Below are 27,308 nucleotides of genomic sequence, written 5' to 3' on the forward strand. Positions count from 1 at the left end.
GATACGTCCAGACATTTGACACTATTAAGAGCCATTTTCCGGCACTTAAAACATCAATTTATTTCAGGGAATTGCCTGGAGGAAGTTTCAACTGCCTGTAATAGGCACTTGAGTTTTAAGTAATTAAAGCATTTTTTCAAGGCATTTGAGGCAATTTTGAAGCAATGGAAGTGATTTTTTGATACGTCCAGACAATTGACACTATTGAGAGCTATTTTCCGGCAGTTGAAAGCATCATTTTTTTCCAGGGTATTGCCTGGAGGAAGTTTCAACTGTCTGGAATAGTCGCTTAAGTTTCAAGTAGTTGAAGCAACTTTTCAAGGCATTTGAAGCAATTTTGAAGTAATGGAAGTCATTTTTTTGATACGTCCAGGCAATTGACACTATTGAGAGCTATTTTCCGGCAATTGAAAGTATCAATTTCTTCCAGGGTATTGCCTGGAAAGGTTTTAACTGCCTGGAATAGTCACTTAATTCTCAAGTAATTAATGCAACTTTTAAAGACATTTGAGGCAATGTTGAAGTAATGGAAGTGATTTTTTGATACGTCCAGACAATTGACACTATTAAGTGCCATTTTCCGGCACTTAAAACATCAATTTATTCCAGGGAATTGCCTGAAAGAAGTTTCAACTGCCTGGAATAGACACCTGAGTTTCAAGTAGTTGAAATAACTTTTCAAGGCATTTGAGGCAAGTTTTAAAGTAATGGAAGTCATTTTTTAATACGTCCAGATAATTGACACTAATAAGAGCCATTTTCCGGCACTTAAAACATCAATTTATTTCAGGGAATTACCTGGAGGAAGTTTCAACTGCCTGGAATAGTCACTTGACTCTCAAGTAATTAAAGCAACTTTTCAAGGCATTTAAGGGAATTTCGAAGTAATGGAAGTCATTTTTTTGATGCGTCCATACAATTGTCACTATTGAGAGCCATTTTGAGCCATTGTGCCATTTTGAGAGCCAATATTGAGAGCCATTTAGTTGAAGCAACTTTTCAAGGCATTTGAAACAATTTTGAAGTAATGGAAGTCATTTTTTTGATACGTCCATACAATTGACACTATTGAGAGCCATTTTCCGGCACTTGAAAGCATCAATTTCTTCCAGGGAATTGCCTTGAGGAAGTTTCAACTGCCTGGAATAGTCACTTGAGTTTCAAATAGTTAAAGCAACCTTTCAAGGCATTTTACGTAAGTACTGCCTGTGAGTACATATATTTTACTGTCTTTGAACTTAAGTATTGAGATGAAAGTTACTTTTTTAGTACCAAAATAAATACAAAAAAAATTATTTTAAAAGTTTTATGGTATTTCCGATGTCCCGTTACGCTATGCAAAGAAATAGTTAATAGATTGATTCCTTTTTCTCTTTGAAACAACCGCACCAGTTGTTATCTCCTGTTTTTCTTATAAAATACTGGTAAAAACGTCCCTACCTATTGCAATATTTTAACTTAAAGCAAAAAAACATAAATAGTCTTGCTATACGGCGTTTTAAAGGTACGATCGAGTGATATACGATTATACTCAAATTTCTAATGGCGAAGTTTTGTCCGTCGCATTCGCCATATTTTAATATATAAAAATTTCTCATAACGGATTTCTTTACCTTAAAACTTCATGTTAACTGATGACTGTAACCCTGCAAAACTGACTTATGCAAAACGGTTATATTAACTTCAAAAAAATGTCACCAATATAACCAAAAAAAATCCAAATTAAAAATGATATAAATATAATATAAAATGACCGCATAAGCCATTCGGTTCTGGGTAAGCAACAAATTAATGCACCGACTTATCATGTATTTTGTTTTTAATTTTAAAATTATAAATAATATTCTCGGAACTTGACAAAATGGAATTTTTCTTTTTCAAAGATAATCCATCAGCAGATGATAATCTCGAGAGTCAATTCTCATAAATTTAATCGTGCATGGCACCCTTATTGAACCAATCTAAAATGTTGTCAATATTGATTCAAAACAATGATAAGCATCACATTTGAAAAGAATGTTTTCAATATTATCTACTAAGTGTATAACTTAAGTATGTATACAGGTGGAGACCACACAAAACCTAAGTCTTGCATTAAAATAATAGTTGAGTTAATAGAATTTATTGTCTTCCCTGTATACGTGATTGAAAAACAACTTAAGAAAGAATTATCTTGCTTATTGAAAAATCATTTATTGTTAATAAACACTATAATTAGTTTATATTTACATTTGTTTTTAACTGATTTTTAATGTGGCGCTATCGTTTGATATCTCAAGTACCGATAATGGACGACTACTTAAAACTTTTCCACCGTTTTTTGTCCTTATTTTTATATAGTTTCTGTTCAACTGCACATCAAAGAACCACATAAGAAAAATCACATTTTTCTCACTCATTTTATTTAAATTAAATCTTAAAACAGAATAATAACAAGTTTATTATAGATGATAGTGTACCAGTATTATCAATATTTCATTAGTTGCGTGCATATACAGACTAAAGGTTGTGTGTCGAAATCAGAGGTCGAAAGTGTCGGTTTGTTTTGTAGGTATTTCGAAAATTTTAAGTTAATTTGAACGGGAACGCCAGTTTTTGGAAGTTATGTCTGGGAAAATGCTTAGGATTGGCTTCATCGGAGGTGGGAAAATGGCACAAGCGATGGCGAAAGGATTTATATCAGCTGGTAAACAAAAAAAAATTATATAATAAGATACATGGAGAAAAATAATGAAAATTCTTATTTCTTTTTTTCCAATCCAATTTCTCCGCCGATATACAGGGTGTCCCGCTTCATGTGGGAAATCTCTCGGATCCAGGTAGAACATCGAAAAATAATACCGAACATTCCTACAAAAAAAATTCCTACAGGCCTTCTTTACGCAGATACAGCCTCCTAAAGGACGCTGCTGGAAATTGGTTTTTCATAAATTACTTTTAGTTTAAAAGTAATTTATGAAAAACCAAAATAAACCCGGTAGAATTTAATGAAAATTTTAGGTGATGAACACTATTAGGGACCTCTTAAAATGACATCCTTAGAATACATTTACCTTGTTTACTTTACCAGGGGCGGACTAGGTTGTACACTTTAATGCGTATATTTTTAACACCCTGTATGTTAAAGTCTAAAAAAAATAAATTTAGATACCTTGAACCCTAGGCTAAAAAAAAGGTACTCTTGTTCATTATTGATAAAATGAACCGTTTTGGACAAAAAAAATATAATAAACGAGCCAATGTTTTTTTTTTAAATGAGATAAGTACGCCAGTTATTCAAAGACCAGAAAATTTCGATGTAACTCATTTAATTAAAAAAATACATGTTCCTAAAAATACAGTGGTGTCCTAAAAAATACTTTTACAAAATATTTCTTATTTATTATACGTTTATTTCTTTTTTGTTATTCTTAAGATAAAAACTAAACATAAAAAAAACTAAAAAATTAATGTAAACCAATTGTATTGTACCTGACTTATTTATCGGAATTTTTGCATTTTTGAACGCATTATTGTTACAAACGTTGCTATACTCCAAATTTAGCAAATACCTATCATTTAAACCTAATCTTTGTCAACATATTCATCCTTTATTTGATAATATTTTTTTAATTTTTGTATTTTTTGGTAACTTTTAATTTAAATTTCGTCAAAATATGGAGTTTACTTTTATTGAGTATGCAGATATGCATCTTATGTATGGTCTGGCGTCTTGCAATGCATTGGAAGCAAAAAGATTGTACGAAGAAAGATTTCCCAATCGCATTATTCCGGATCAGAAAACATTTCAACGTGTTGATCAACGTCTAAGGGAAACTGGTAGGTTTCTGTTTTCCACTTAATGAGGTAATACTATTAAATTTCCTTAATGCAATTTTAGGATGTTTTGAAAAAAAAAGAATAATGGTGGTCGGAGAACAGCACGTACAGTGCAATTGGAAGAAAATATTTTAGACGCTGTATCTGACACTCCTACAACGAGTACTCGAAAATTAGCCGCTCAGCTTCATTCGTCCAAAACAATTGTACATATGGTACTGCAAGAACAACTGTTGTACCCATATCACTTACAAAAAGTGCATGAACTACTGCCCAGAGATTTTGCTCCTAGAATTTACTCTTCTTTTTACGGATGAAGCAGGGTTTACCAAAAATGGAATTGAAAACTTACATAACTCGCATGTATGGGTTGATGAAAATCCCCGTGATACTATTATTTCTTCAGCAGGAATTATTGGCAATTTTTTGATTGGGCCATTTGAACTGCCACCACGTTTAAACGGAGAACTTTATTTGGAGTTCCTTCAGAACAATCTTCCAGATTTATTAGAAGATTTGCCCCTTGCAACCCGCCGAGATATGTATTTTATGCATGATGGAGCTCCACCCCATTTTAGCCTTGCTGTAATATACCACTTAAATAATACTTTTGAAAATCGTTGGATATGTAGAGGAGGATCTGTTGCTTGGCCTCCTCGGTCTTCCGATCTAACGCCATTAGGTTTTTGTCTATGGGGTCACCTCAAAACCTTGGTGTATTCCACCCCAGTCGATACTCGGGAAGAACTGCTCCAAAGAATTACATTTCATTGTGATAATATAAAAAACAATCTTGGGTTATTGTGGCGAGTGCAGCAGTCCTCGATTCGTCGTGCCCGCAAATGTGTTAAGCCGCGTCCAGATCTGTATCACGTCGCGCAACCGTACCACGTCGCGTACCACGATGCGAGCAGAAAACCCACGTTCACGCACGCCGTACCGAACAACGCTTTGCACCTCGCATTGCAACCGTTTGTGCGATCCATTTTACTGATATTTTAATTTTTGTCAGTAGTTAATTTAGCGTTCAGAATGGATGTTGCTGCTGCTGCGTATATTTATATTCATTACTTTATCCATAAACATTCATGATGCCTATAGAACGCAATTAAAAGACATATACGCTCGTCAGTCCACTCCATGACACCTGCCGATAGCCAAAATAATACTAAAATAAAGAAACAAATCGTATCGTACGGTCTCGTCGTTCGTTTCCCGTCCAGACTTGCTTGGCGTCGTCGCGTACCAATCCTTTGATGTTTCGTCAGAAAACCGACTCGCCCTGGATCGCGACGAGCGCCGAGCTGCAACACTTTTTAAGTTCGCGACGGCGTTCGTTTCGACGTCCAAATTGGTTCGCGACATGGTACGGTTGCGCGACGTGGTACAGATCTGGACGTGGCTTTAGAGTTCACGGAGCCCACGTCGAACCTACTTATGAAGTTTTTAATTAATTGTTTATTGCTCGTATTGAAGAATTTAACTTTTGTTTACATATTTGGTTTTTGGCATTTTTTTGTAAGTTGTTTTTTCTAATTTAAAAACATACACTCATCAAAGATTTTTTTTAAATTATTTTGTAAAAGTATTTTTTAGGACACCATTGTATTTTTAGGAACATGTATTATTTTAAATTAAATGACTTACATCGAAATTTCTCTGTTCTTTAAATAACTAGCGTACTTATCTCATTTAAAAAAAATAAAAAAAAAAAACATTGGCTCGTTTATAATTTTTTTTCTCCAAAACGGTTCATTTTATCGATAATGAACAAGAGTACCTTTTTTTTAGCCTAGGGTTCAAGGTATCCAAATTATTTTTTTTTAGACTTTAACATACAGGGTGTTAAAAATATACGCATTAAAGTGTACAAACTAGTCCGCCCCTGGTAAAGTAAACAAGGTAAATGTATTTTAAGGATGTCATTTTAAGAGGTCCCTAATAGTGTTCATCACCTAAAAATTTTATTAAAATCTACCGGGTAGCTTAAAAGTAATTTATGAAAAACCAATTTCCAGCAGTGTCCTTTAGGAGGCCGTATCTTCGTAAAGAAGGCCTGTTGGAATTTTTTTTATAGGAACGTTCGGTATTATTTTTCGATGTTCTACCTGAATCCGAGAGATTTCCCACATGAACCGGGACACCCTGTATTCGGAATTTATTTATCGGATCATTTTATTTAGCCTTTTTGAAGGAACTTTTGACATATATGTCAAAATTGGATTGTCATCATTGTACTTTAGTTTTTACGCGAATTTAATATAAAATATACAAGAGGTCTAATTTAAAAATCACAAGTTGTGGTTATTAATGCGTTTTTGTTTCCTATACCATATTTCCCAAGTTATTTTTTTTTTATTTCAAACAATAAATAATAGTTATAGGGGTGAGCTACTTTTGGAATCACCCGGTATATTATAGGGTTTAGTGGTTTAGCCCACATAGCATGCGATATCCACTGTATATACCTATAAAGTCCAGAAAGTGCAAAATATATTGTGTACTTATGTTCTATGTATATACATATATTACACATTGAGATTAACTTTATTTTTTATGTTTTAGTATAAATAATATATGTATATATTTCGTGAACATTACCGCCGCCTGCTAATATCTAATTTCGATATATCCGAGACATGAATTAATTTTTTTAATGGCTATTTTATAATATAATATACAATTCAAATACTTCTATTTGAATTGCTCTGCTGCCCGAAATATACCGTTTATATATTTATCGGAATTTAAAAATGTATTAGAAATGCGAATGTTTACCTATATAAATATTTTTTACTAAGCCTGTTACAATGACTAAAAAAAGGAAATTGGTGATGAAAAAAGAAGAAAACAAAAAAGAGAAGCAGAGCAAAGGCGTAGGGATAAAATTAAGTTAAACGTAGAGCTGTATGAGTTGGCAAAGAAAAAAGAACGTGAAAGATACCACAGAAGAAAAAATGTTGGAAAAATAAAAACTATTAACAACGTCTCTGAAAGAGAAAAAAGAGCAATAAGAAAGCGATGGAAACAGGCTGCACTAAAATATAGAGAAAAAAATAAGGGACAAAAGAAATTAGTTACATATTTAGAAAAAAATACACCTCCTTCGACACCAACGAATTTTCAAGTTCGAGAAAATATTCCATCAATGGTATTTCAATACATCACTTATAATTTATTTGTATCTGTCCATATTCAATTATTCTTATCGCCGATTTTAACACAACATTAAAAATAAGGACAACCACATCTTGCACAACACATACAATAAGAAAAGACAACACTATTTAAATTCAAATACAGTAGCACATAGGAATCAACAAAAGAACATGGGAATTATCAAACGTTTAATAAAAGTTATCGCTCTGTTATTACAAAAATAATAAGAACAAGCCAAGTTACTCACCAAACGATGAAATATAGCCGCATCTGTTTAATCCGTTGCCTTACATAAAACTTAAACGTTGCTGTAGATATTTTTTCCTGTATAATATTATAAAGTTTCGGTGCTAAATATTTAAAATGACGCTGACCAATACTTTTTTTGTTCCTACCAATACGCGCATTTTGATTAAACCTATTTCTTCTGGGGTATGTGTGCGATAAAGTTTCCAGAATAATTTTCTTCCTATATGCATATATTCATACATAAATTGAAACAGTAAAGTTTCCTCATGTCCATTATTTTTGTTTCCTTATAAAGTAAATTGGTTGGAAATAGTCGTCAAATGAGATTGAACCAATGAATAGTATATTATGGTAAGGTTCTTGATACTTCTAATTTTATTGGTCAACTGCTTTAATTGCAAATCCCATTTAAGATGTTGGTCTACAATAATACCCAAATATTTTATGGACGGTGATGCAGGATTTGACAACGATTGAATAATTTCTAAAGCACTTATTTGGGGAAGATTTCTGGTGTAAGAAGTAAAACTAATATATTTTGTTTTTTGCCCATTTAATGTTAGTTTGCTTTTCTTAAACCAATCTGCAAATAATTGAAAATCATTTTCAGCTGTTTGTTTTAGGGCTTGCCAGGTCTCTCCTGTGTAGACAACAACTGTGTCGTCGGCGAAATAATTATATTTCTTATAATTCTTCCCACGGTTCTTATAAAAAAAGACTAAGTATTTATATATATAATAAATAAATGTGGTCATATTACAGTGCCTTGGGGTAGTACTCTTAAATGATTCCAATACACATACAAGATCCACCAGTCTAAAAGAATTATTCGAAAAAATTACATTATATTCTCCTGAAAACATTAAATTGCGTTTAAATTGAGAGAGATAACTAATCCAAAAAGTAGCAAAGTCTCCTAATGGAGATCTTTTAATTTTTTTGGAAAAAAATTGTTTATTTGTCTATTCACTCAAAGCCTTTCAATACAAAAAATGCATATAGGTTGCGTTACGTATTAAAAAAAGGAAATATGAATAAATTTCAGATACCACGCCCAAAAATACATTTTTTTCTGTGTTATTTTTGGAAGAAAACTTTGTGATTCTTTTTTCCCAAAAACATTTGAATTATTTTCTGCGAATTAATTTTTCAAGAATTTGATTAAATTTTTCCAAAAATTAGAACCATCTTTACGAAAAATTTGAATTAGTTTTTAAGAATTTGAGTATTTTTTTGTCAAGAATTTTTGTTACCCTAAATTTCTATTATTAATTTTTGTCTAAATTTCTCAAAATTTACCATTTTAGGCTTAACCAAACCGGATTCCATAACAACCAGTTGCCACCCCACTGATCTGCCTAACATACAAGCTTTTAAGGTAAGCAAAAATACAAAAAAAACAACAAAAATTTTTATTAAAAAAAAGTCTAATAATTTTTGACCTACCTAAGCTAGAACCGTTTTTTTCAACTTTATTTGATTAACAATTATTTGCTCTATATATAATTTTGCTTATATCTAATACAACTCTAAATCCAAATTCAATGAAGATATAACAACTCTTAAATCGTAAAAAGTCCTCTTTAAGGAAGCTATGACACAGAAATAGCTCATATCTCTTTTATTAATTAATTAGTGACTTTAAGTAATATCGTTAAAGTTCTACATTAAATCTTTATAAAATCCAATTAAAATTGTTCTAATTAAGTAAGAGAGACCATTTTAAGTTGGCGCCACGTTAGCAAACGCTTGCTGCATCAATCTCACACTTTTTGGGTTGATAGCTTTTGACCTATGTAAGCTAGAACCGTTAAATCAACTCTTTTTGTTTAGAATCTTTTGATCTATATTGATTACATTTAAGAAAACTGAATTAAAAATAATAACTTAAATTAAAGTATCAAAGTTAATAAAAGTATCATAAGCGAAGTTAAACACTAAGTCTTTGTCTACAAGATTCCATTCAAACTATGTTTGATAAGTTAATTATTTACGAGATATGAACATTTAAAGTTTGTGCCACGTCAGCAGAGGCTTGCTGCATCAGGCCTGCACTTTTGGGCTTACAACTTTTGACTCACTGAAGCTGGAACTGAAAAATCAACTTTGTTTGGTTAAGAATTACTTTATTCACAGCTTAAATCTAATAAAACTCTAAACTCAATGCCATTGAAGATATAGCAACTTTTATCCTAAAAATCCTCTTCAAAGAAACCTTGACACGAAAATCGTACATATCTCTTTTATAAGTCAATTTGTAGCTTTAAGTATCAGAAGTAGAATTAAACATTAAATTCCATTAAAATTGTTCCGATTAAGGTAATAATTTATGAAATATGGCCATTGAAAGTTTGTGCCACGTCAGCAGAGGCTTGCTGCATCAAGCCTGCACTTTTTGGTTAATAATTTTTGACTTACTGAAGCTGAAACTACTGTAAAATCAACTTTGTTTGGTTAAGAATCATTTTATTCACAGTTTTCCTTAAATCTAATGTCAATACCATTAAATATATAGCAACTTTTATCTAAAAAGTCCTCTTCCAGGAAGCATTGACACAAAAATGTTACATATCTCCTTTATTAGTCACTTTGTGGCTTCGTATAGTAATCATAAAAAAATTAAACATTAAATTCCTTAAAATTGTTCCGAAATATGGCCATTGAAAATTTGTGCCACGTCAGCAGTGGCTTGATGCTCCATACTCACAGTTTTTGGTTCATAACTTCTGACCTACTTGACCCTATATCATAAAATAAACTTCATTTGATTTCTAATAATGAAGGCTAATATATTAAAAAGTTTCACGCAATACTTTTAAAAGTATTACGCTTTTTAGGGTGTCTGCTCTTTAACAAAATGTCTCTTAATTTGAATTTCGATACATTAGGCTTATTTCTTGCATATTTTAGGAACTGGGAGCGGAATCTCTAACAGAAAACCTGCCAGTAGTTGAAAAATCCGAACTAGTGATCTTATCAGTAAAACCCCATATCATCCCCATAGCCCTGGCCGATCTGAAAAAGACAAAGGTCGACAACGACAAGTTGTTCCTGTCGATCGCCATGGGGGTCACCATAAAAAAATTGGAACAGGTAAATCCAATAATAATATAAAAGGAAATAACCGTAAAAATGTTTGTGCTGATTCCAGATTCTCCCGAAAGACTCCAGAGTAATCCGGGTGATGCCAAACACCCCGGCATTAGTACAAAGTGGCGCCTCCGTGTTCGTCAAAGGAAGCAACGTCACAGAGGGTGACGTCACCGTCACCAAGAAACTCCTCCAGAGTATCGGAACCTGCGAGGAGGTTCCCGAAGGTCTTATGGATGCCGTAACAGCTTTAAGCGGATCTGGACCGGCTTACGTAAGAATGTCCCTATGCTTATTGTTGGTACCTAAAAGTTCTTTTTCCAGGTTTATCTATTTATAGAAGCCTTGGCAGACGGTGGGGTGAAAATGGGCCTCCCGAGGGATTTGGCTTACAGGTTGGCCTCTCAGACGGTACTGGGAGCCGGCAGGATGGTCAGGGATACGAGGGAACATCCTGGGAAGTTGAAGGATGATGTGACGTCGCCTGCCGGATCGACTGCATCTGGGATACACTTTTTGGAGAAGCAAGGTAAAAAGGAAGATACTTTCTTAAAATGATTATTTATTCACTTCACCAAAATAGACTTCTTTAATAAAATAAAAACAAGGTAAATTTGGGATTTTTTTATTTTATTTTGTTTTTTTTTTAGCTTTCAGGGGTGTGGTGATGGGTGCCATTGAGGAGGCTACCAAGAGGTGCAAGGAGGTAGCCGAGGGGGGTCATTGAGGCAACTAGAAGAGAATACCAGGAAAATTTAATGTAGTTTTGTATTGTGATTGTTTGATTTCAATTTTTTTTTATGAAAAAATTCCATAATAAAATGAGTCATAAATTATTAAATTTTGTTGAAAGAATTTAGGTCCTCGGGGTTAAAGGATATACAAAGACTTCAAAGACGAGGTTTTTTTTATTAATTTTATATTAAAAATAGGAGGTACTGGTACAAAATTGAACAATCATAGAGCACAGAAAAATAGAAAAATTTTCAACATTATTGTAGTTTGATGCCATATCTTATAAGAAGAAAGTACTAATTGTAAGATATTATTAAAGAAAAATATAATAAATTAGCACAAATTATATTACAGGAAATTTGACGTAGCTGCACAAGTTTATAAACTATGAATATTCTTGTAGGAAAATTTGTACATTTAGCACACACAATTAGATGGCGATATCTATACATCTTTTTTTCCCAGATGCGTTAAAAACATGACATTGATTCTATCCAATGTTCAACTTTTCATTTTGATCAACGTGGTACTATTTTCAGCTGCTTTTGTCTGGAGAATCCAATGGTGAAATTAGATTTTTGGTACTACTAATAGTATTCTCAGATTTATACTTTTCCATTGACATGGTACTGATTTTCAGCTCATTTTACTGATGCATCAAGTGTCAGGTTGACAGGTGACAGTTGATACATTAGTTATTTGTTACTTGTCAAGGTAATGTCAGTGGAATTTAATTTAATTTAAATAATCCTTCCAGTTTTTTTCTGCACTATTTGCTACAAGTATTTCGGTCCTGTCGCACTCTGTCACTTGTCAACGAATGTTTAACAAATAATAGTTAATGTTAATACACTAATTATCCTTCACTTTTCAACGTATGTTTGACGAATGACAGTTGACACAGTAGTTATTTGTCACTTGTCAAAATAATGTCAGAGGAATTTTTATTTAATTTAACTTAAGCATTCTTCATAGCAGTTAAAGCGTTTTATCCTGTCCTATTTTCTGCAAGTATTTCGATTCTGTCGCCATCTGTCACTCGTCAACGAATTTTTAACAAGTGACAGTTAATTCAGTAGTTTACTTTAACGAATATTCGACAGTTGACACATCGATTATCTGTCCCCTGTCCAGGTAATGTCAGTGGAAATTCATTTAACTTAAGCAATCGTCCAGGAAGTTGAAGCGTTTTTTCCTGCACTATTCGTTATAAGTATTTGGCACAATCTGTCACTTGTTAACGAATGCTCAACAAATAACAGTTGACACATTTGTTATCTGTCACTTATCAAGGTAATGTCGATGGAACTTAATTTAATTTAAACAATCTTCCAGGTAGCTGATTCGTTTTTCCGGCACTATTTGTTACAAGTATCTCGGTCCTATAGCAATCTTGTTAAGGAATGCTTGACAAATGACAGTTGACACAGTGGTTATTTGTCACTTGTCAAGCTAATGTGAGTGGAACTTAATTTAATTTAAATACTCTTTTAGGCAGTTGAAGTATTGTTTGCTCCACTAGTTAATACAAAGTTTCCATAATATTCCAGTCTTGTTTCAACCTGTCACTTGTCAACGACAAATGACAATTCGGTGATCTGTCATTTGTAAGCGACATATTAACGCAAGGAACATTATCCTTCAACAGATTTCCTTGATATCGGTATATTTGAGATTAATAATTAAGTTAAAAGGAGATATAAAGTGATCGAAGATGATTTCTAAGCAGTTGAATCTTGACGTTTCCATTGACAAGTGACAAGTGATAGAAAATTGACGAGTCAAATGTCATTTATCAAACGCTATTTGACAAGTAGAGAATTATTTAATTATGTAGGAAATGATGCACAAAAGTCCTCTTCGCTTTAACTGCCTGGACGAAAATTTATTACAATCCTAATGACATTTAGTTGACAAGTAATGTACAGATGACTGATGCGTCAAGTGTCAACGAATATTTATTAAGTGACACTTGATATATATTGCTTATCTGTCACTTGTCAAGGTTATGTCAGTGAAATTTAATTCAATTTAAATGCTTCCAGGGAGTTGAAGTGTTTTTTCCTGGATTATTTACCACAAACTGTCTATGATATTCCGGTGCTTATTAGTTCCTTTTTAATCTGTCACTTGACACATTAGTGATCTATTAATCGTCAAGCAAAATTATTTTTTAACCCATTTTCCATGTTATTGGAATATTTGAACTGAGAAAAATTAACATTGGCAATACCCTGATTCAAGCTGACTTCTCAGTGGTTCAACCTTGACGTTGCCATTGACAGATAACCAACGTGTCAAATGCCATTTGTCAAACATTCCCTGATAAGTGATGAATTAGTTAATCATGCATCATACGATGCAGAAAACTCTTCTTTTTAACTTCTTGGACGAAAACACTGATTGAAAATTCATTACATTCCTAATAGCATTCAGTTGACAAGTGACAGATAACTGATACGCCAAATGTCACTTGTCAGCAAATTTTTGACAAATGACAGTTGACAATTAAAATACCCTTAACCTAATCCTTGGTGAAGCACCAAAGCGGCTGATTGTGGTGATAAAACAGGTAAGCCTCCAGGTCTAGAACCGTATCGTGTTCGATCAACATCCACTCTTTCAACGGTAATTTCTTCGATGCCTCCCAGGTTGATTCGGTTATGAAGAATCCGATGGTGAGCAATTTCTTTAAGCACTTTAAAACCTGAGGTTATTTCCGTAATAAAAACATAGTTTACAGTAAAAATAAAACTTTTATTTAAATAGACAAAAATACAAATGTTTATAGATATAAAATAACCACTCTACGATTACAATAAATTATCACTTGCTCATAAAAACGAAGCTTAAATTATATTATCTTAAAGAAAATCCTTCAAACTCAATTATCATATGGACTATAAAATGAGTATACATTAGTGTACTACTGAGAACAACCTGTATACCCATTTTATAAGTAAACATAAAAAAATAAGCTAATATTTAGTTACTAACACTTTTTTTTTCTATTTTAGATGAGCTTATTCCTTTTAAGGGTTTTAACGTCCGTGTCATGGTACAATTAATAAATAATCATTTTATACAATAGGAAAATAGCTAATGAGGCTTAGCAACGTTTCGCGATTTTGTTACAAGATCTTCAGGCCTAAATAAAGTGAAACGTCGCTAAACAAATTAAAATCGCCCTATTGTGTAAAAAGCAAGGACGCTAAACCACAAATGGAACTTAATTATTTTACAATTTTGTAAATTTGCCTAAACAAACTAAAAAAAAAGAAGCAAAAATGTCCTAAACATTTTAATAAATGGACGATTGCCAAAAGTGTACCGGTTACACCTACAAGCTAAAACAATCACATGTACGACTGTAAAAAATCAGTCAGAAGCATTTTTTGTTCATTTCTTTCTTTTTTGTTTTTAAATAATATCTCTCGGACAATAAATATCTTAATTATCTAAATAAACTGTACAGGGTGGCCGATAAATTGATCTCCTCTTGCACGAATTAAGCCACAACACTCAAATATCCTACTTATTAGTTTAATAATAATAATTTCTATTAATTAAACATGAAATATTCCTTATCTTTGATTATTTTTTTTCTCATAAATAATTTCTGTAGTTCCGTAGGGTTTTTTAAATTTTGTTTTAATACAGACGATGCTCCCGAAAACGGAGCGGGCTCAGCATACTTTAAAACAAGTATTTTGTTAAAACGGTTTTGAACTATCGAAATTTTAAAATATTTGGGATTTTGCCTTGAACTAGATGCATTTAACTTTTTTTCTTTTTTTTTTTAAATTCGTGAATTCTCTCTTTCTAAAGTAGTTTTTTAAGTAAAAGTGACCCAACCCTTCATAAAAAATGCCCAAATTTATTTATTTTTTTAATTTTAAGCACATTTAATATGTCCTAAATTAGGATCTTATCCAAAAGGGGATACTTATTTGAAATAACCCGAAATTATACCAAAACATTGACAAATTCTTCTCAATTTTTTCTCTTGCGTTTATATAAATTGAAAATACAACGTTACAACTAAGTGTGACTGATTAACATTTTTATTTTATTAAGCTAATTTTTTTTTTGAGTCAAAAACACAAACTCACTCATATATTCATTGTGTGTATCAACTTTAAAGAAAATATGTTTTTTTTTTCCAAGTAGTGTAATTTAACCTTTTAGCAATGAATTTTTAAGAAGTAATTTTTTTTATCTGGAAAATTTTACTTTTTTTAAAAAAGTTCTTGATTGCCTGGGAGAAAAAAATCGACTTACACTACTCATAAAAAAATTAAATTCTAGACGGAGACTTTTGCAATCAAGGACTTTTTTTTTCCAAAAACCTAAACAGTGCAATTTTAACAAAGCAATTAACAAATTTTTGCAAAGCAAACAAGAACTTTTAAATTCAAATTTTATTGTCCAATAGGAAACAGATCCTAATAATAAGACAATTGAAGACACAAGTGCATAGGATCTATGTAACATTTTTTTTTAAATCGAGTTTTTACGTTAAATGGGGTTGATTTAACCTCAAAATTTAAATTAAAGGATAATTTGACCTAAAAATGTTTTAGCAACAAATATACTAGGGCATAAAGGATTTATGTACCAAATAATATTCTATTACAAAAATGCATGAAGGATCAATGTGGTACATAGATCTTTTATGCCTGATGCAAAATGTTTTGCGTTGACATTTCATATTACATAGATCCCTGAAGTTAAGATGTTTTTGTTTATACTATCCTTTTTCATTTCCATTTCACATATTTTTCTTCCTGCTGTGCGTATTGCTGTTGTGAATATAGTGAAATAAGTTGTGAACATGTCGGCAAGAAGTAGACGTCTAGTTAACTTAGGTCAAAAACAGTTTGAAGGTATGTTAAATCCACATAATTTATCTTTGTTGGAAAAATATGTGTTTTATTCACAATTTGAGGTTACAATCTTACCGGTGGCCTTAAAAATGCCTAAAGGAATGTATTTATTGTTTAAATTATTTTAGAACAATCCGATAAGAATACACAAGGCTTATTAAGTAGGAGCGAAACGAGGGAAACTGAAAATATTCCAAATTTTGATTTGCAAGAACAAGAAAATAAAGAACATGAGATGATTATTGCAGATGGTATGTTTTTTTTTAAATGCTTACCTTAACACAAAAATACCTAACTTGGGCGGTCGGCTTATTAGAAGCGAGTCCATTGTAGTTCGGAACCCACCGCAAACTGTAGGTCCATGAGGAAAAAAATATTTAGTTACCCCATTAAAAATAAAAACGTTAATTTATTACGTGAAAATAAAAAAAAAACAAAACTAAAACATCAGAGCCTAGGTATGAGTGTTAATTTATATGATACCCATATCTAAAGTGATAATAAACTTAAAAAGCTTTATGTTTGTAGAGGTCGAAGAAGTTTTACCAGCACAAGATAAAACTCCACCTAGTATCAGGAACATGGAATATGAGAAACGTACACAGATTATATCTCCACCAGAAGTACAAGATATATTATTTAACGGCAAATATCTAATTTAAAATGCAATTTAGTCATAAATTCTAAATAGCTAAAAAATTTTAGATTCTCTCTCCGGAGATAAAGCATTTTCTACAGAAGATACTTCGGACGACTATAATCCCGACAGTACCGAATCAAGTGAAAGTTTTGAAGATGAGGATGAAAATGAAAGTAACCCTAAAACTTTACATGTCACAGCAGAAGATGCTTCTCAGACAACTATCAAGAAAGACAAGACAGTATTTTGGAGTCTAGGGTAAACAAAGCCAAGAGGAAGGTATTTGATTTGCCAGAAAAAAATAAAAAATCAAAAAGCGTCGTCCTGAAACATGGAAAAAAATAGGACTGCTTCGGCAAGACAGAGAGGCGAGACTTACATTTCATTAAAAAGTAAAAAAGAAATGCCAAACAAAAGTCCCGAATTAGGATCTTTATGCAAAAAGCAAAATCGGAAAAAAAATTGTGAAAATCAATTTGACAAGGATGATCGGGTAAAAATATTTAAAAAATTTTACTCATTAGATCAAAATGCGAAAAACTCGCTCCTTTTTAAATCTGTTTCGATTGCGCCTGTTAATCGGCATAGAAAAAACATCAAACAAAAGGAAAATCATACACATTTAGGTACACAATAACCTGCAACAAGCATACCAAAACCGTTTGTAAAACTGCCTTTGTTTCCCTTTATCCGATTTCATATAACAAAGTACAACTTATTCAAAATCAACTGAAATCAGGGACAACAGCACCATCACCAGATAAAAGGGGTCGTCATCTTTTTAGACCAAATAAAATAGAAGAAGATATGGTTGATGCTGTAAAAAAACACATTCTCTCTTTTCCTGCAGAACAATCTCACTATTCACGAAACAAAAATGCCAATAAGATGTATCTGTCTCCGGTATTAAATATAACAAAAATGCATAAGCTGTATCAAGAATATGTTCAAAAAACTAATATGCATAAACGGTTTTTGGTATCAAAAAGTTTTTCTACACACCTTTTTTCAACGGAATTTAATTTTTCCTTTGGACAACCCAGGAGTGATACATGCAGTACCTGCGATGCCAATTTAGGAAATGAAATCCATACAGAAAATTTTAAATTTGCTTTTGAGCAGCAAAGATTCGATAGAAAGAGGGCCCTTGAGAATAATGAACTCTGCTATTTGACTATGGATTTACAGCAAACTATGCCTTTACCACGACTTACCACTTCCAAATCATTTTATTTAAGGCAGATGTGGTTCTATAACCTTGGAATCCACACAATAACATCGGACAGTGATAAGGCCTATTTTTTTAATTGGACCGAAGATATAGCAACAAAGGGCAGCCTTGAAGTTGGCAATAGCTTGCACACATTTGTTCAACTTTTAACAAATAGAAACAAGGACATAAAACACCTTCTGATCTGGTCCGATTCTTGTGCTGGGCAGAACAAAAATTGTAACCTAATATGCCTATATCAATATCTAATTTTAAAAGGATATGTCAAAGTTATAGACCATAAATTTCCAGAGGTGGGACACTCTTTCTTGGATTCGGATAGAGATTTTGGAATTATTGAAAAAAAATTACGAAAAATTGAGAGAATATTCTCTGCAGACCAATACAGAGATGTTAAAAAAGAAGCAAGTAAGAAAAACTCTGTTATTAACATGACCGATCATTTTAAAAATATTCCTAAGATAGAAAATAAATTGAACTTGTTTAACAGAAAAAAAAATTGTTGTGGAGACAAAATAAATTTTAGAGATGATATTAAATGGATATGCGTGGAAAGCTATGGCGAATACTATTACAAAATCTCATTGGACCCAAACGCACCTTTCCTAAAAGTCGATATAATTAAAAATGCCAGGACAAATTCAGTAAATGAATATAAATTGGAAATAATATCAAACAAAAAAAAAAACCTTATCGGAAGAAAAAATAAAGAACCTAAAACAACAACTTTGCTTTATAGAAGAAACTTATAACATTTCTAATCTCGTTTATGGGAAAATGAAGATAATGACGACAATAATGAAAGCGCAGAAGTCGAGCAGACAAGAAAAATTAAGAAAAGAAGAATTAATTAGGATTTCTTAGCATTTATAAGCATATTCTTGTAAATGATAAAAATAAAATATTTGATTTGAATTTATTTGTCCAAGTTTTGTTATACCTTGTACCCTTTATGCATTTTGTATATTTTTTTTTTAAACTTACCTAGGGAATGAATGATTCATGTACTTTTAGAAGTTCATAGCTTCCTTTGATAATGTAATATGCATTATTTGTTAAGACTAGTACACATTGTAGCCTTAGGGTCTAAAACTTTAAAAATTTTATATTTATGTTAGCTTACGTCATTCCAAATTGCCTTATCGCCTGGACAGTCGCGGTGTTCTCGTTTCTTATATAAAGTCGTGGTCGTCGATATGACCCCCAGGCTCCAGAATTTGCTAATGTTGCATTTTTCACATAAGCGAGTCAGTTCAAGATTGAATTGTAAGCCGGCACTTTGTTTTAATATAATAAAGTGTTTTTAAAGTAATTGGTGATTTATTTAAATTAAAAAGATTAATTTAATTGTCATTATTCTATCATTTATAAGTTCATTAATTAAAAAGTTCTGATTAAAAAACATTAAATTCAGTTTGCGCAAAAAGTTGTTTTTGTTACATAAATCCTCAAGTGCATCTTGTGTCTTCAATTATTGAAATATTGACAGATAATAAAATAAATTCAGTAATGTAGCAAATAAATAAAATTGAATTACACAAAAAATTATTTGCCCAAGTCTTACTTTTATTAAAAACATAAATAATTATTTGAAAGACTTGTTTGTAATTGTTGATATAATTTGTAAAACAAATACCTTTCTTTGTTCTTTACCCGAAAATGTTTTAATTTTTTTTTAGCAGAAGTTTTACCTTAATTTTTATTTGCCAAGCAGTGTAGTTACACTTATTTTCACTGTCTTGTTCTTTTTAACCCTCTGGGTCTCTTATCTTTTTTATTGAGGGTTATTTATACTACTCAAAAAAAACTCCGTGGCCGCTAAAAACAGGTTGATTACTTGGAATACAAAAAAATTACTTATTCTGTTCAAAAGAGAACCTTTGGTGAAGCAGTGTACTTTATCTATTTTTTTCTGTTTGTGATTTGTTTTGAGCAGTGTAATTAATTTTTTTTCAAGGCAATTGTGTTTTTTTGAAGTTCAATTATACTGCTTAAAATAGAAATTAAAAAAAAAATTGTGAAGCAGTAGTTCAACTTTTTTTAACGGTCTGGGAGTTTTCCTTCTTCAAAGCAATTGAGATACAGTTATACTGCTAAAAAAAATCCAAGATCGCTGAAGTTTTTATCAGACAGTATACTTTAACTACTTTTTTTTATTGTTTGAGTTTATTTTCGAGCAGTGTAATTAAATTTAATTTTGTATTATTTTTTTTACCAAATTTCTCCTAGGAAATGCATTTTTATTCTATTTTTATAAGAATGTATTAAAGAAAGACAGATTTACATTTATAAGACAAAGAAGGGTATACAGTGGTGGCCAACTAATTAGAAACGATTTTAAAAAAATACTTTATTCAATGTTTCAGTTCTTTAAAATAAATTAAAACCAACTTGTTGTAATATTTTGATTGTTCATCACAACAGCAATATATAATTTATTTATAGACATTCCACTAAGAAATTTGTAAGGAATGCAGAATATAAACAAAATTTATAGATAACACAGTTGGCCATCTACTTAGAAACGACGAAAATAAACGCGCGTATAGTTCATTTCAAACCTTTGTACTGGTAACAATTTGTGTTTTTTGTATCTACAAGCCTTGTCTTTGTGTCTTCCACAGTTTAAAATGGGTAGAAAAAAAAATTGTTATCCGTCAATGCGTAAAATAATTTTTACGCTAAGGGTATGGTCTGATGAGACAAAAATAAATAGCATTGGTAGTGATGGTAGAATATTTGTGAGAAGACCAAGGGGTGCGGAAAATAATCCGAAGTATACAACCAGCACAGTCAAACATGGAGGTGGAAATATAAAATTATGGGGATGTTTTTCGTGGGGTGGTGTTGGTCCATTAGTGAAAATTGACGGTATTCTTGACCAAGAAAAATATAAAGATATTATGGAGAACCACATGTTGCCGTTTGCTGATGAAACTTTGCCGGTGTCTTGGGTTTTGCAACAAGACAATGATCTCAAGCACACGGCTCAGTCTGTAAAAAAATGATTTGACGATAACCATGTTGATGTACTTGTTTGGCCCTCATGTAGTCCGGATCTCAATCCCATTGAGAATCTTTGGAGAGACCTGAAAAAACTTTTAGAACATAAAAATATTAAAAACCTTAAAGATCTGGCGGAAGAAGCAAAGCAGGCGTGGAAATCGATACCACTAGCGAGATATCAACATCTGGTGGAGTCAATGCCCAGGAGATGTAGACCTGTCATTGAAAATAAGGGATTTGCTACAAAATATTGATTTATTTAGGGTTTAGAGTTTTTTAAAATTGATAATTCTTTGGTTTCTAATTAGTTGTCCAATTCAATATTTCGCTCCGTTTATAGAAGAACGTCATATTTCAAAAAACTGCATTTTGTAGATAAATTATAAAAACAATTCATAATCTAACCTATTATTTATGTGAAACAACTTGCACTTTAACATTACCGACAGATGGCACAAGTGTCGTTTTACACTTCATCAGATTAACTGATCGGTTATGCGGAAGAACGACAGTTTTTACTTAATTCGCAAGAGAGACTGCTCGTTTGGTCCTAATTTTGTGGAAGAACGTTGCGCTGGCCAGCAAAAAAACAAGTAAAAAGTAAATATCCTAATATTAGATCCATATGCCATAAATTCCTTGTAACGGGACATACGCAACATGAGGGGGATTGTGCACATTCCGTAATAGAACGGCAAGTAAAGCGCTACTTAAAATCAAGCCCAATATATTTACCGAACGAGTATAAAACTTTAATTCGAACTGCAAAAAAAAGTGGTAAGCCTTTTCAAGTAAAGGAGCTAAGTTTTAAGGATTTTTTTGATTTAAAAGATTTTAATGGAAGGATTGGAAATTTCTTTTCGAAATTTCGACAAAATAAATTAAGCGACATCAGAATTCTTAAAATTGAAAAAAATTATCCACTTACAGTTTTTTATAAAACGTCGTATTCTCAGGAAGAATTTTCGGAAATGACGATCAAAGCAATTCTTAAACCTGCATACAAGTCTAAAATAAAAATTAGTGAACATAAGCGGTCAGACTTTTTGAAGATTTAGTAAATGATGCAGGCATTCCATCATGTTATGCAGATTTTTACTATAAGAACTGCTATTTACTGTTTGTATCCTTATTACAAGTTTTGTACTTCCTTAATACAAAAAAAGACAAAGATTGTTTTTTATTTCAAATTTATTTCAGGGTCACAATATTAAAAAAGTTTAAATATTTTTCTTAAACAAAGTCACAATATGATATATGATGATAAAGTTATAATGCTTTTTTTTTGGAGAAGAAAGACACAAGTGTTCATAAATCATAAATTTCTCAATTCAAGTGTAAATCTCATGTCACTTGTTAACCACTATACTTTGAGGTCTAAAATCATAACAAAAGCATTTAATTTGTCTGCAAGGTTAAATTGTTACAAATGAGTAAAAAATCATTATACCATTTTTAAACCGCTATTTTGACCAATATTAATTTTTGGATTATGACGTTCTTCTATAAACGGAGCGATTTGTATAAAAAATTAACTTTTTTTTAAAAGTATGACAAATACACTAAATTTATGGTAATATTAAAGGTAAATGTTAGTTACGACAATGGGCGAGAAATTTAAGAATAAACAATTTTATTTACAAAAGATTTATGATTTTTATTAATTTATTCAGACTGTTTCTAATTAGTTAGCCACCACTGTATCCCCAAAGTATTACCGTTATTAATACATACTCGTAGAGACCTCAAAGGTCCCACCCAAATAAAGTTGATGATCGCCACTCAAAGCCGAAACGTCGAATTTTAAATTTAAACTCTTCTTGAATAAAAATCTTGCTATAAGGGGAATTTAAAATACCTTATTAACTTAACACTATACCAAAAACATCGAATTCAAATGCAAAATCTCCCAACATAAAAAAAAACCTAAATTATTTTGGTCTTTTTTTCCAATTCTGGATTTAAAAAATAATTGAGCATTGAGAACTTAACGTAAAACAAAACATAATACGCTCTGTTAATAATCTCCTTAACTACTTCCACTAACAACCATAATTCCCTATATTGTTGAATATTTAAAACCTTAAAAAATTGCCGTGGCGTCGGCCTAAAGAACTCTACACACTAAATCACAAATTATCGCAAAAAAAAAACTGATTTTCGTTTCTTCAATAATACCTCCCAAAGCTGCCAAATTTCTTACTAAAACTAAAAACACACACAGTCACCGCATTTAAAACCCTAAAACCTCGAAACGGGGAATTTTTTTTTGTGTGGATCACTTTCCCAAAGTGAAAACTAATAAATAAATAATTCCGGACCTGTGGGGTTGAGGTCGTTCGCTATTGGACCGGATCCAAAGTGTCTTTGAGCCGTTTTACCACGTGACCGCCAATGTCCCGCACCTCTGGCCACTGTTTTAACGTGAAAACTATCGCTACGACGAACACCACCGTTGTTATTATCCTCACTCTGAAACAAAGAGAATATTATTTGATCAGTTAGAAACATTGGAAATACAGTTGTGAGTGCGTATCAAATTTCAAATCAAACTGAATTAGCTTCCCTATATGTTGGAATTTGCAAATAAAATACTACGCATTCTCTTCCAGCATTTAATCTGTTTACTTGGTAAAATTTATAAATAAACCAAGAATGCCTTATTTTTTAAAAGCAAGTTTTTTGCATTATTGTTAAAAAATATTGTGGACAAAAAATAAGAGCATTTCTATATTGTAACTACTTGGTCTCTGTTCAGTCATATAAAAAATTTGTTTGTGATATTTTCAATAAATACAAGTTAGTTTCAACAAGACCGTTGCATCGCGTTGGTAAACATGGGTCGCGCAAAGCATTGTAGCCCCATTGAAGTAAGGCGTCTAATTTTGCAATTGAGGAGTCAAAATAAATCTTATGCATTTATTGCAAATGTGCTTTAAAGATCACCTTGTGAAATCTCCAGAGTTTTAAAAACACAAAATAAAACGAAAAATGTTCCTGAAAATCGAGGCCATCCAAGAAAAACAACACGGAAGAAGTCAGTAAACAACCTTTTTCCACATGCACCTCTATAAAACTAGAAATTTAAGTCTAAGTATGAGGACGATAAGAAAACGTTTGCAAGACCAAAAATTATATAAAACAAAGACTGGCATTTATTAAGAATAATTTTAATGAAAATTTTCAAAGAAATTGGTGCAACAGTCTTTTTAGTGATGAGACGAAGATCAACTTATTCGGATCACATGGAAGAATGTTCGTTAGAAGGAGGAAAATGAAGAATATAATCCTAGGAACACAATAAGCACAGTTAAACATGGAGGTGGATATATAAAAATTTGGGACTATTTTTCCTACAATGATCCCATATTTTGGATTAAAGAGACCATGACAACAGAAATTTATTTGGATATCTTGGATAGAGTCACAATACCATATGCCGAAGAAAACGTGCCTATAAGGTGGGTTTATCAACAAGATAACGACCCTAAACATACGACACAGATTGTTAAACAATGGTTTACACAAAATATTTATATCCATTTAAAATAATTAAACTCTAGTTAACACAGAAATGTAACTATTTTACTACAAAAGATGTTGAAAATGTGCGCCGTTAACATCAAGATAGTAAAATAATCCATTGGAGAACTCTTCACAAACATTTGGAAAGTGCAACATCAATATTGCGACATGTATCAATTATTCTTTGACGTAGATCGAAGATAGATCCTGGTTGGGTGACATAGATTTTTTGTTTTAAGTAGCACCATAAAAAAAGTCCAGAGGTGTAAGATCGGGCGACCTGGGTGGCCACTTGGTAGGCCCTCGACGACTAATCCACCGATTACGGTAAGTATTATAGTCCATTTCTTAATCCGTAGGAGCACACGAAAGGGTCGATAGCCATAAAACGGTCGTAAACTATTGGCGTCCCACTTTTCAAGTACATTAAGACCTGAATGTTTTCATTTGTTGGGTTTAATTAATAGTGCAAGAAATAGGCCAATTTTAGCCATAAATTCTTTGAATTACTTAAGTACCTAATGAACAAGTTCTTTTTAACCCTTATATACAGTGTGTCCCACTTAAGGGTTAGCCACCCCTCTAAAATGTTTGTTTCTTGACCAATTTTCAAAAACTTTTTTTTGTTAGATAGGTGGTCAACTTATGAGCCAAGTTCGACATTTAGAGAAAGCAGGTCATGGCCTACTGTATTCAAGTTTGAAGTGCGAAAAATCGAGAAGTAGTATTAGCGATATTTATTTTTGAAAAATGGTACTGGATTATTGTTCAGGACCACTTAAAACATAAGTGTACCAAATTTGGTTATGATAGTATACAGGGTGTTGAAATAAATTGGAGTCAAATTTTTAAAAGGCGCAATAACATTCTTAATCAAATACGAATATTTTTAAAATTTTTGGCTAATTGGCATGCGTCTTGAGATCACAAAAGATGGAAATATCTTTCAATAAACAACAATCGATCATATTATCATACTTGGGCTTCACAATAATAGAGCTTCATTTATAAATTTTTTAGTTTTATTTCATTGTTAGGTTGCAATTCACGCTTCACTAGTTACTTAATGTAATGTAGGCTAAGCAGCAAAAACTGAAAATAATTACCTTAAGGAATTACCTAACACCAAAGATAATAATACTACTAGTATTTTATCTTTGCTAACACTCAAATTTAAAAATTAATGCCACAAAACTAAATATTAGTTCCTTCAATATGTCCTCCATTAATTCTTATACATTTTTCTGTGCCTCTTCTGTTGTTTACTACCACCCTTCTTAATTGTACCCTGCTTATTTCATTACACTCTTGTCTAATGCGCTCACAAAGATCATGTAGAGTTTGCGGTCTTGATTTGTACACTTTGTTTTTAAGGGTTCCCCAAAGAAAAAAATCTAAGGGAGAAAGGTCGGGGGAACGTGCTGGCCACTGAATTAATGGACTGTTTCGTCCTATCCATCGATTTGGATAATTCTGATTTAGCCAATTCCGCATTACCACTGCATTGTGGATAGACGCACCGTCAAATTGTATGTGTAAGTTTCTTGTTTCGGCTAACGGCAAATCATCGATTACGTCACTAAAATCACCTTCCAGGAATCGAAGAAAATTAAGTCCACTTAGATTTTCATTAAAGAAAAACGGCCCGATTATACGTTCGTTCAAGATACCGCACCATACGTTAATTTTTTGCGAATACTGCCTTTTACATTGTATCACCCAATGGGGATTTACGTTACTCCACATTCTAATATTTTGAGATGACACAATGCCGTTTGCAGTAAATATTGCCTCATCGGTGTATAAAATATTTTTCAAAAATGTAGGGTTAGCCAAATACTCGCCTTGTAACCACAAACAATATTCCATCCTGCGTTCTTCATCGCCGTGTTCCAAAGTGTGACGGAATATAGGCTTGAAAGGCTTCTTGATATTTTTCTTTAAACACCTCCATATGCAATTTTTGGAAATATTTAGGGTGGCACTAGCAACTCTAATGCTAGATTGCGGATTAGCATTAAGTATTTAAGAATTATTTGGTTATTATTATTTGCTCGATTACGATGCTGATTACGATACCCGTAGTTTATTCGGGCTATTGTTGAATGGTGGATGTTTTTACCAGGATGTCTCCTGTTAAATTCCGCCGCAGCTTCACGAAATGTTCTAACTCCATCGCCAACTAGCCGCACTACTTCAACTCTTTCGTTTAAATTATAATCACCCATAATTGTTCGACAAGCAGTCAAAATGAACTAAATACATGAAAACTTTGACAAACTGTCAGGAATATTTTCTTTCATAGCATACTTGGGTAAAATTCCCACAAAATAATTTTTAACCAGACACAATCATATCTTTGGAATTTAACAAACAAACTCATAAAAAACAAATTGAGCCCAAAATAGTATGATAATATGATCGATTGTTGTTTATTGAAGGATATTTCCAACCTTTGTGTTCTCAAGACGCATGCCAATTAGCCAAAAATTTTAAAAATATTCGTATTTGATTAAGAATGTTATTGCGCCTTTTAAAAATTTGACTCCAATTTATTTCAACACCCTGTATACTATCATAACCAAATTTGGTACACTTATGTTTTAAGTGGTCCTGAACAATAATCCAGTACCATTTTTCAAAAATAAATATCGGTAATACTACTTCTCGATTTTTCGCACTTCAAACTTGAATACAGTAGGCCATGGCCTGCTTTCTCTAAATGTCGAACTTGGCTCATAAGTGCCATTTTTGACCACCTATCCAACAAAAAAAAGTTTTTGAAAATTGGTCAAGAAACAAACATTTTAGAGGGGTGGCTAACCCTTAAGTGGGACACACTGTATATATTTAAATAGCTAGGCGGAAAAGCCTCATTATAGTTTTATAATGAGGCTTTCCGCCTTTAAAAAATGTTTCTTGTTAATTTAATAAATATAGGTTATACCTACCAACCATACTTTTTCTA

At 32.1% G+C, this 27,308-nt stretch overlaps 2 protein-coding genes across 9 annotated transcripts in view; one reads left to right on the forward strand and one right to left on the reverse strand.

Moving 5' to 3' along the window:
- Positions 1-2,336: 2,336 nt before the first annotated feature.
- On the forward strand, positions 2,337-11,158 carry LOC126735441 (uncharacterized). The gene is made up of 6 exons (XM_050439426.1): positions 2,337-2,686; positions 8,535-8,605; positions 10,138-10,320; positions 10,379-10,591; positions 10,642-10,846; positions 10,968-11,158. The coding sequence occupies exons 1-6, from the start codon at positions 2,605-2,607 to the stop codon at positions 11,042-11,044; spliced, it is 831 nt and encodes a 276-aa protein (XP_050295383.1). The 5' UTR covers positions 2,337-2,604; the 3' UTR covers positions 11,045-11,158.
- A 2,630-nt stretch (positions 11,159-13,788) lies between these two features.
- Positions 13,789-27,308, reverse strand: part of LOC126735647 (transmembrane and coiled-coil domains protein 2) — an 80,845-nt gene continuing 67,325 nt past the window's right edge. For 7 of the 8 annotated variants that reach the window (XM_050439711.1, XM_050439712.1, XM_050439706.1 and 4 more), the window contains one exon: positions 13,789-23,287. In XM_050439711.1, the coding sequence (XP_050295668.1) occupies positions 23,158-23,287 (130 nt within the window). In that variant the 3' untranslated portion in view covers positions 13,789-23,157. The remainder of the gene's footprint in view (positions 23,288-27,308) is intronic. The other variant, XM_050439707.1, reaches the window with a different exon arrangement.

The sequence above is a fragment of the Anthonomus grandis genome, chromosome 4 (genome assembly GCF_022605725.1).
Source record: "Anthonomus grandis grandis chromosome 4, icAntGran1.3, whole genome shotgun sequence".
Lineage (NCBI taxonomy): Eukaryota > Metazoa > Arthropoda > Insecta > Coleoptera > Curculionidae > Anthonomus > Anthonomus grandis.

Excerpts from the sequence above, each read along its gene's own strand:
- LOC126735441 (XM_050439426.1), top strand. The coding sequence starts at position 2,605 with ATGTCTGGGAAAATGCTTAGGATTGGCTTCATCGGAGGTGGGAAAATG. Across the intron at positions 2,687-8,534 it reads GAAAGGATTTATATCAGCTG|GCTTAACCAAACCGGATTCC; the intron begins GTAAACAAAAAA and ends TTACCATTTTAG. Across the intron at positions 10,321-10,378 it reads CCATAAAAAAATTGGAACAG|ATTCTCCCGAAAGACTCCAG; the intron begins GTAAATCCAATA and ends TGCTGATTCCAG.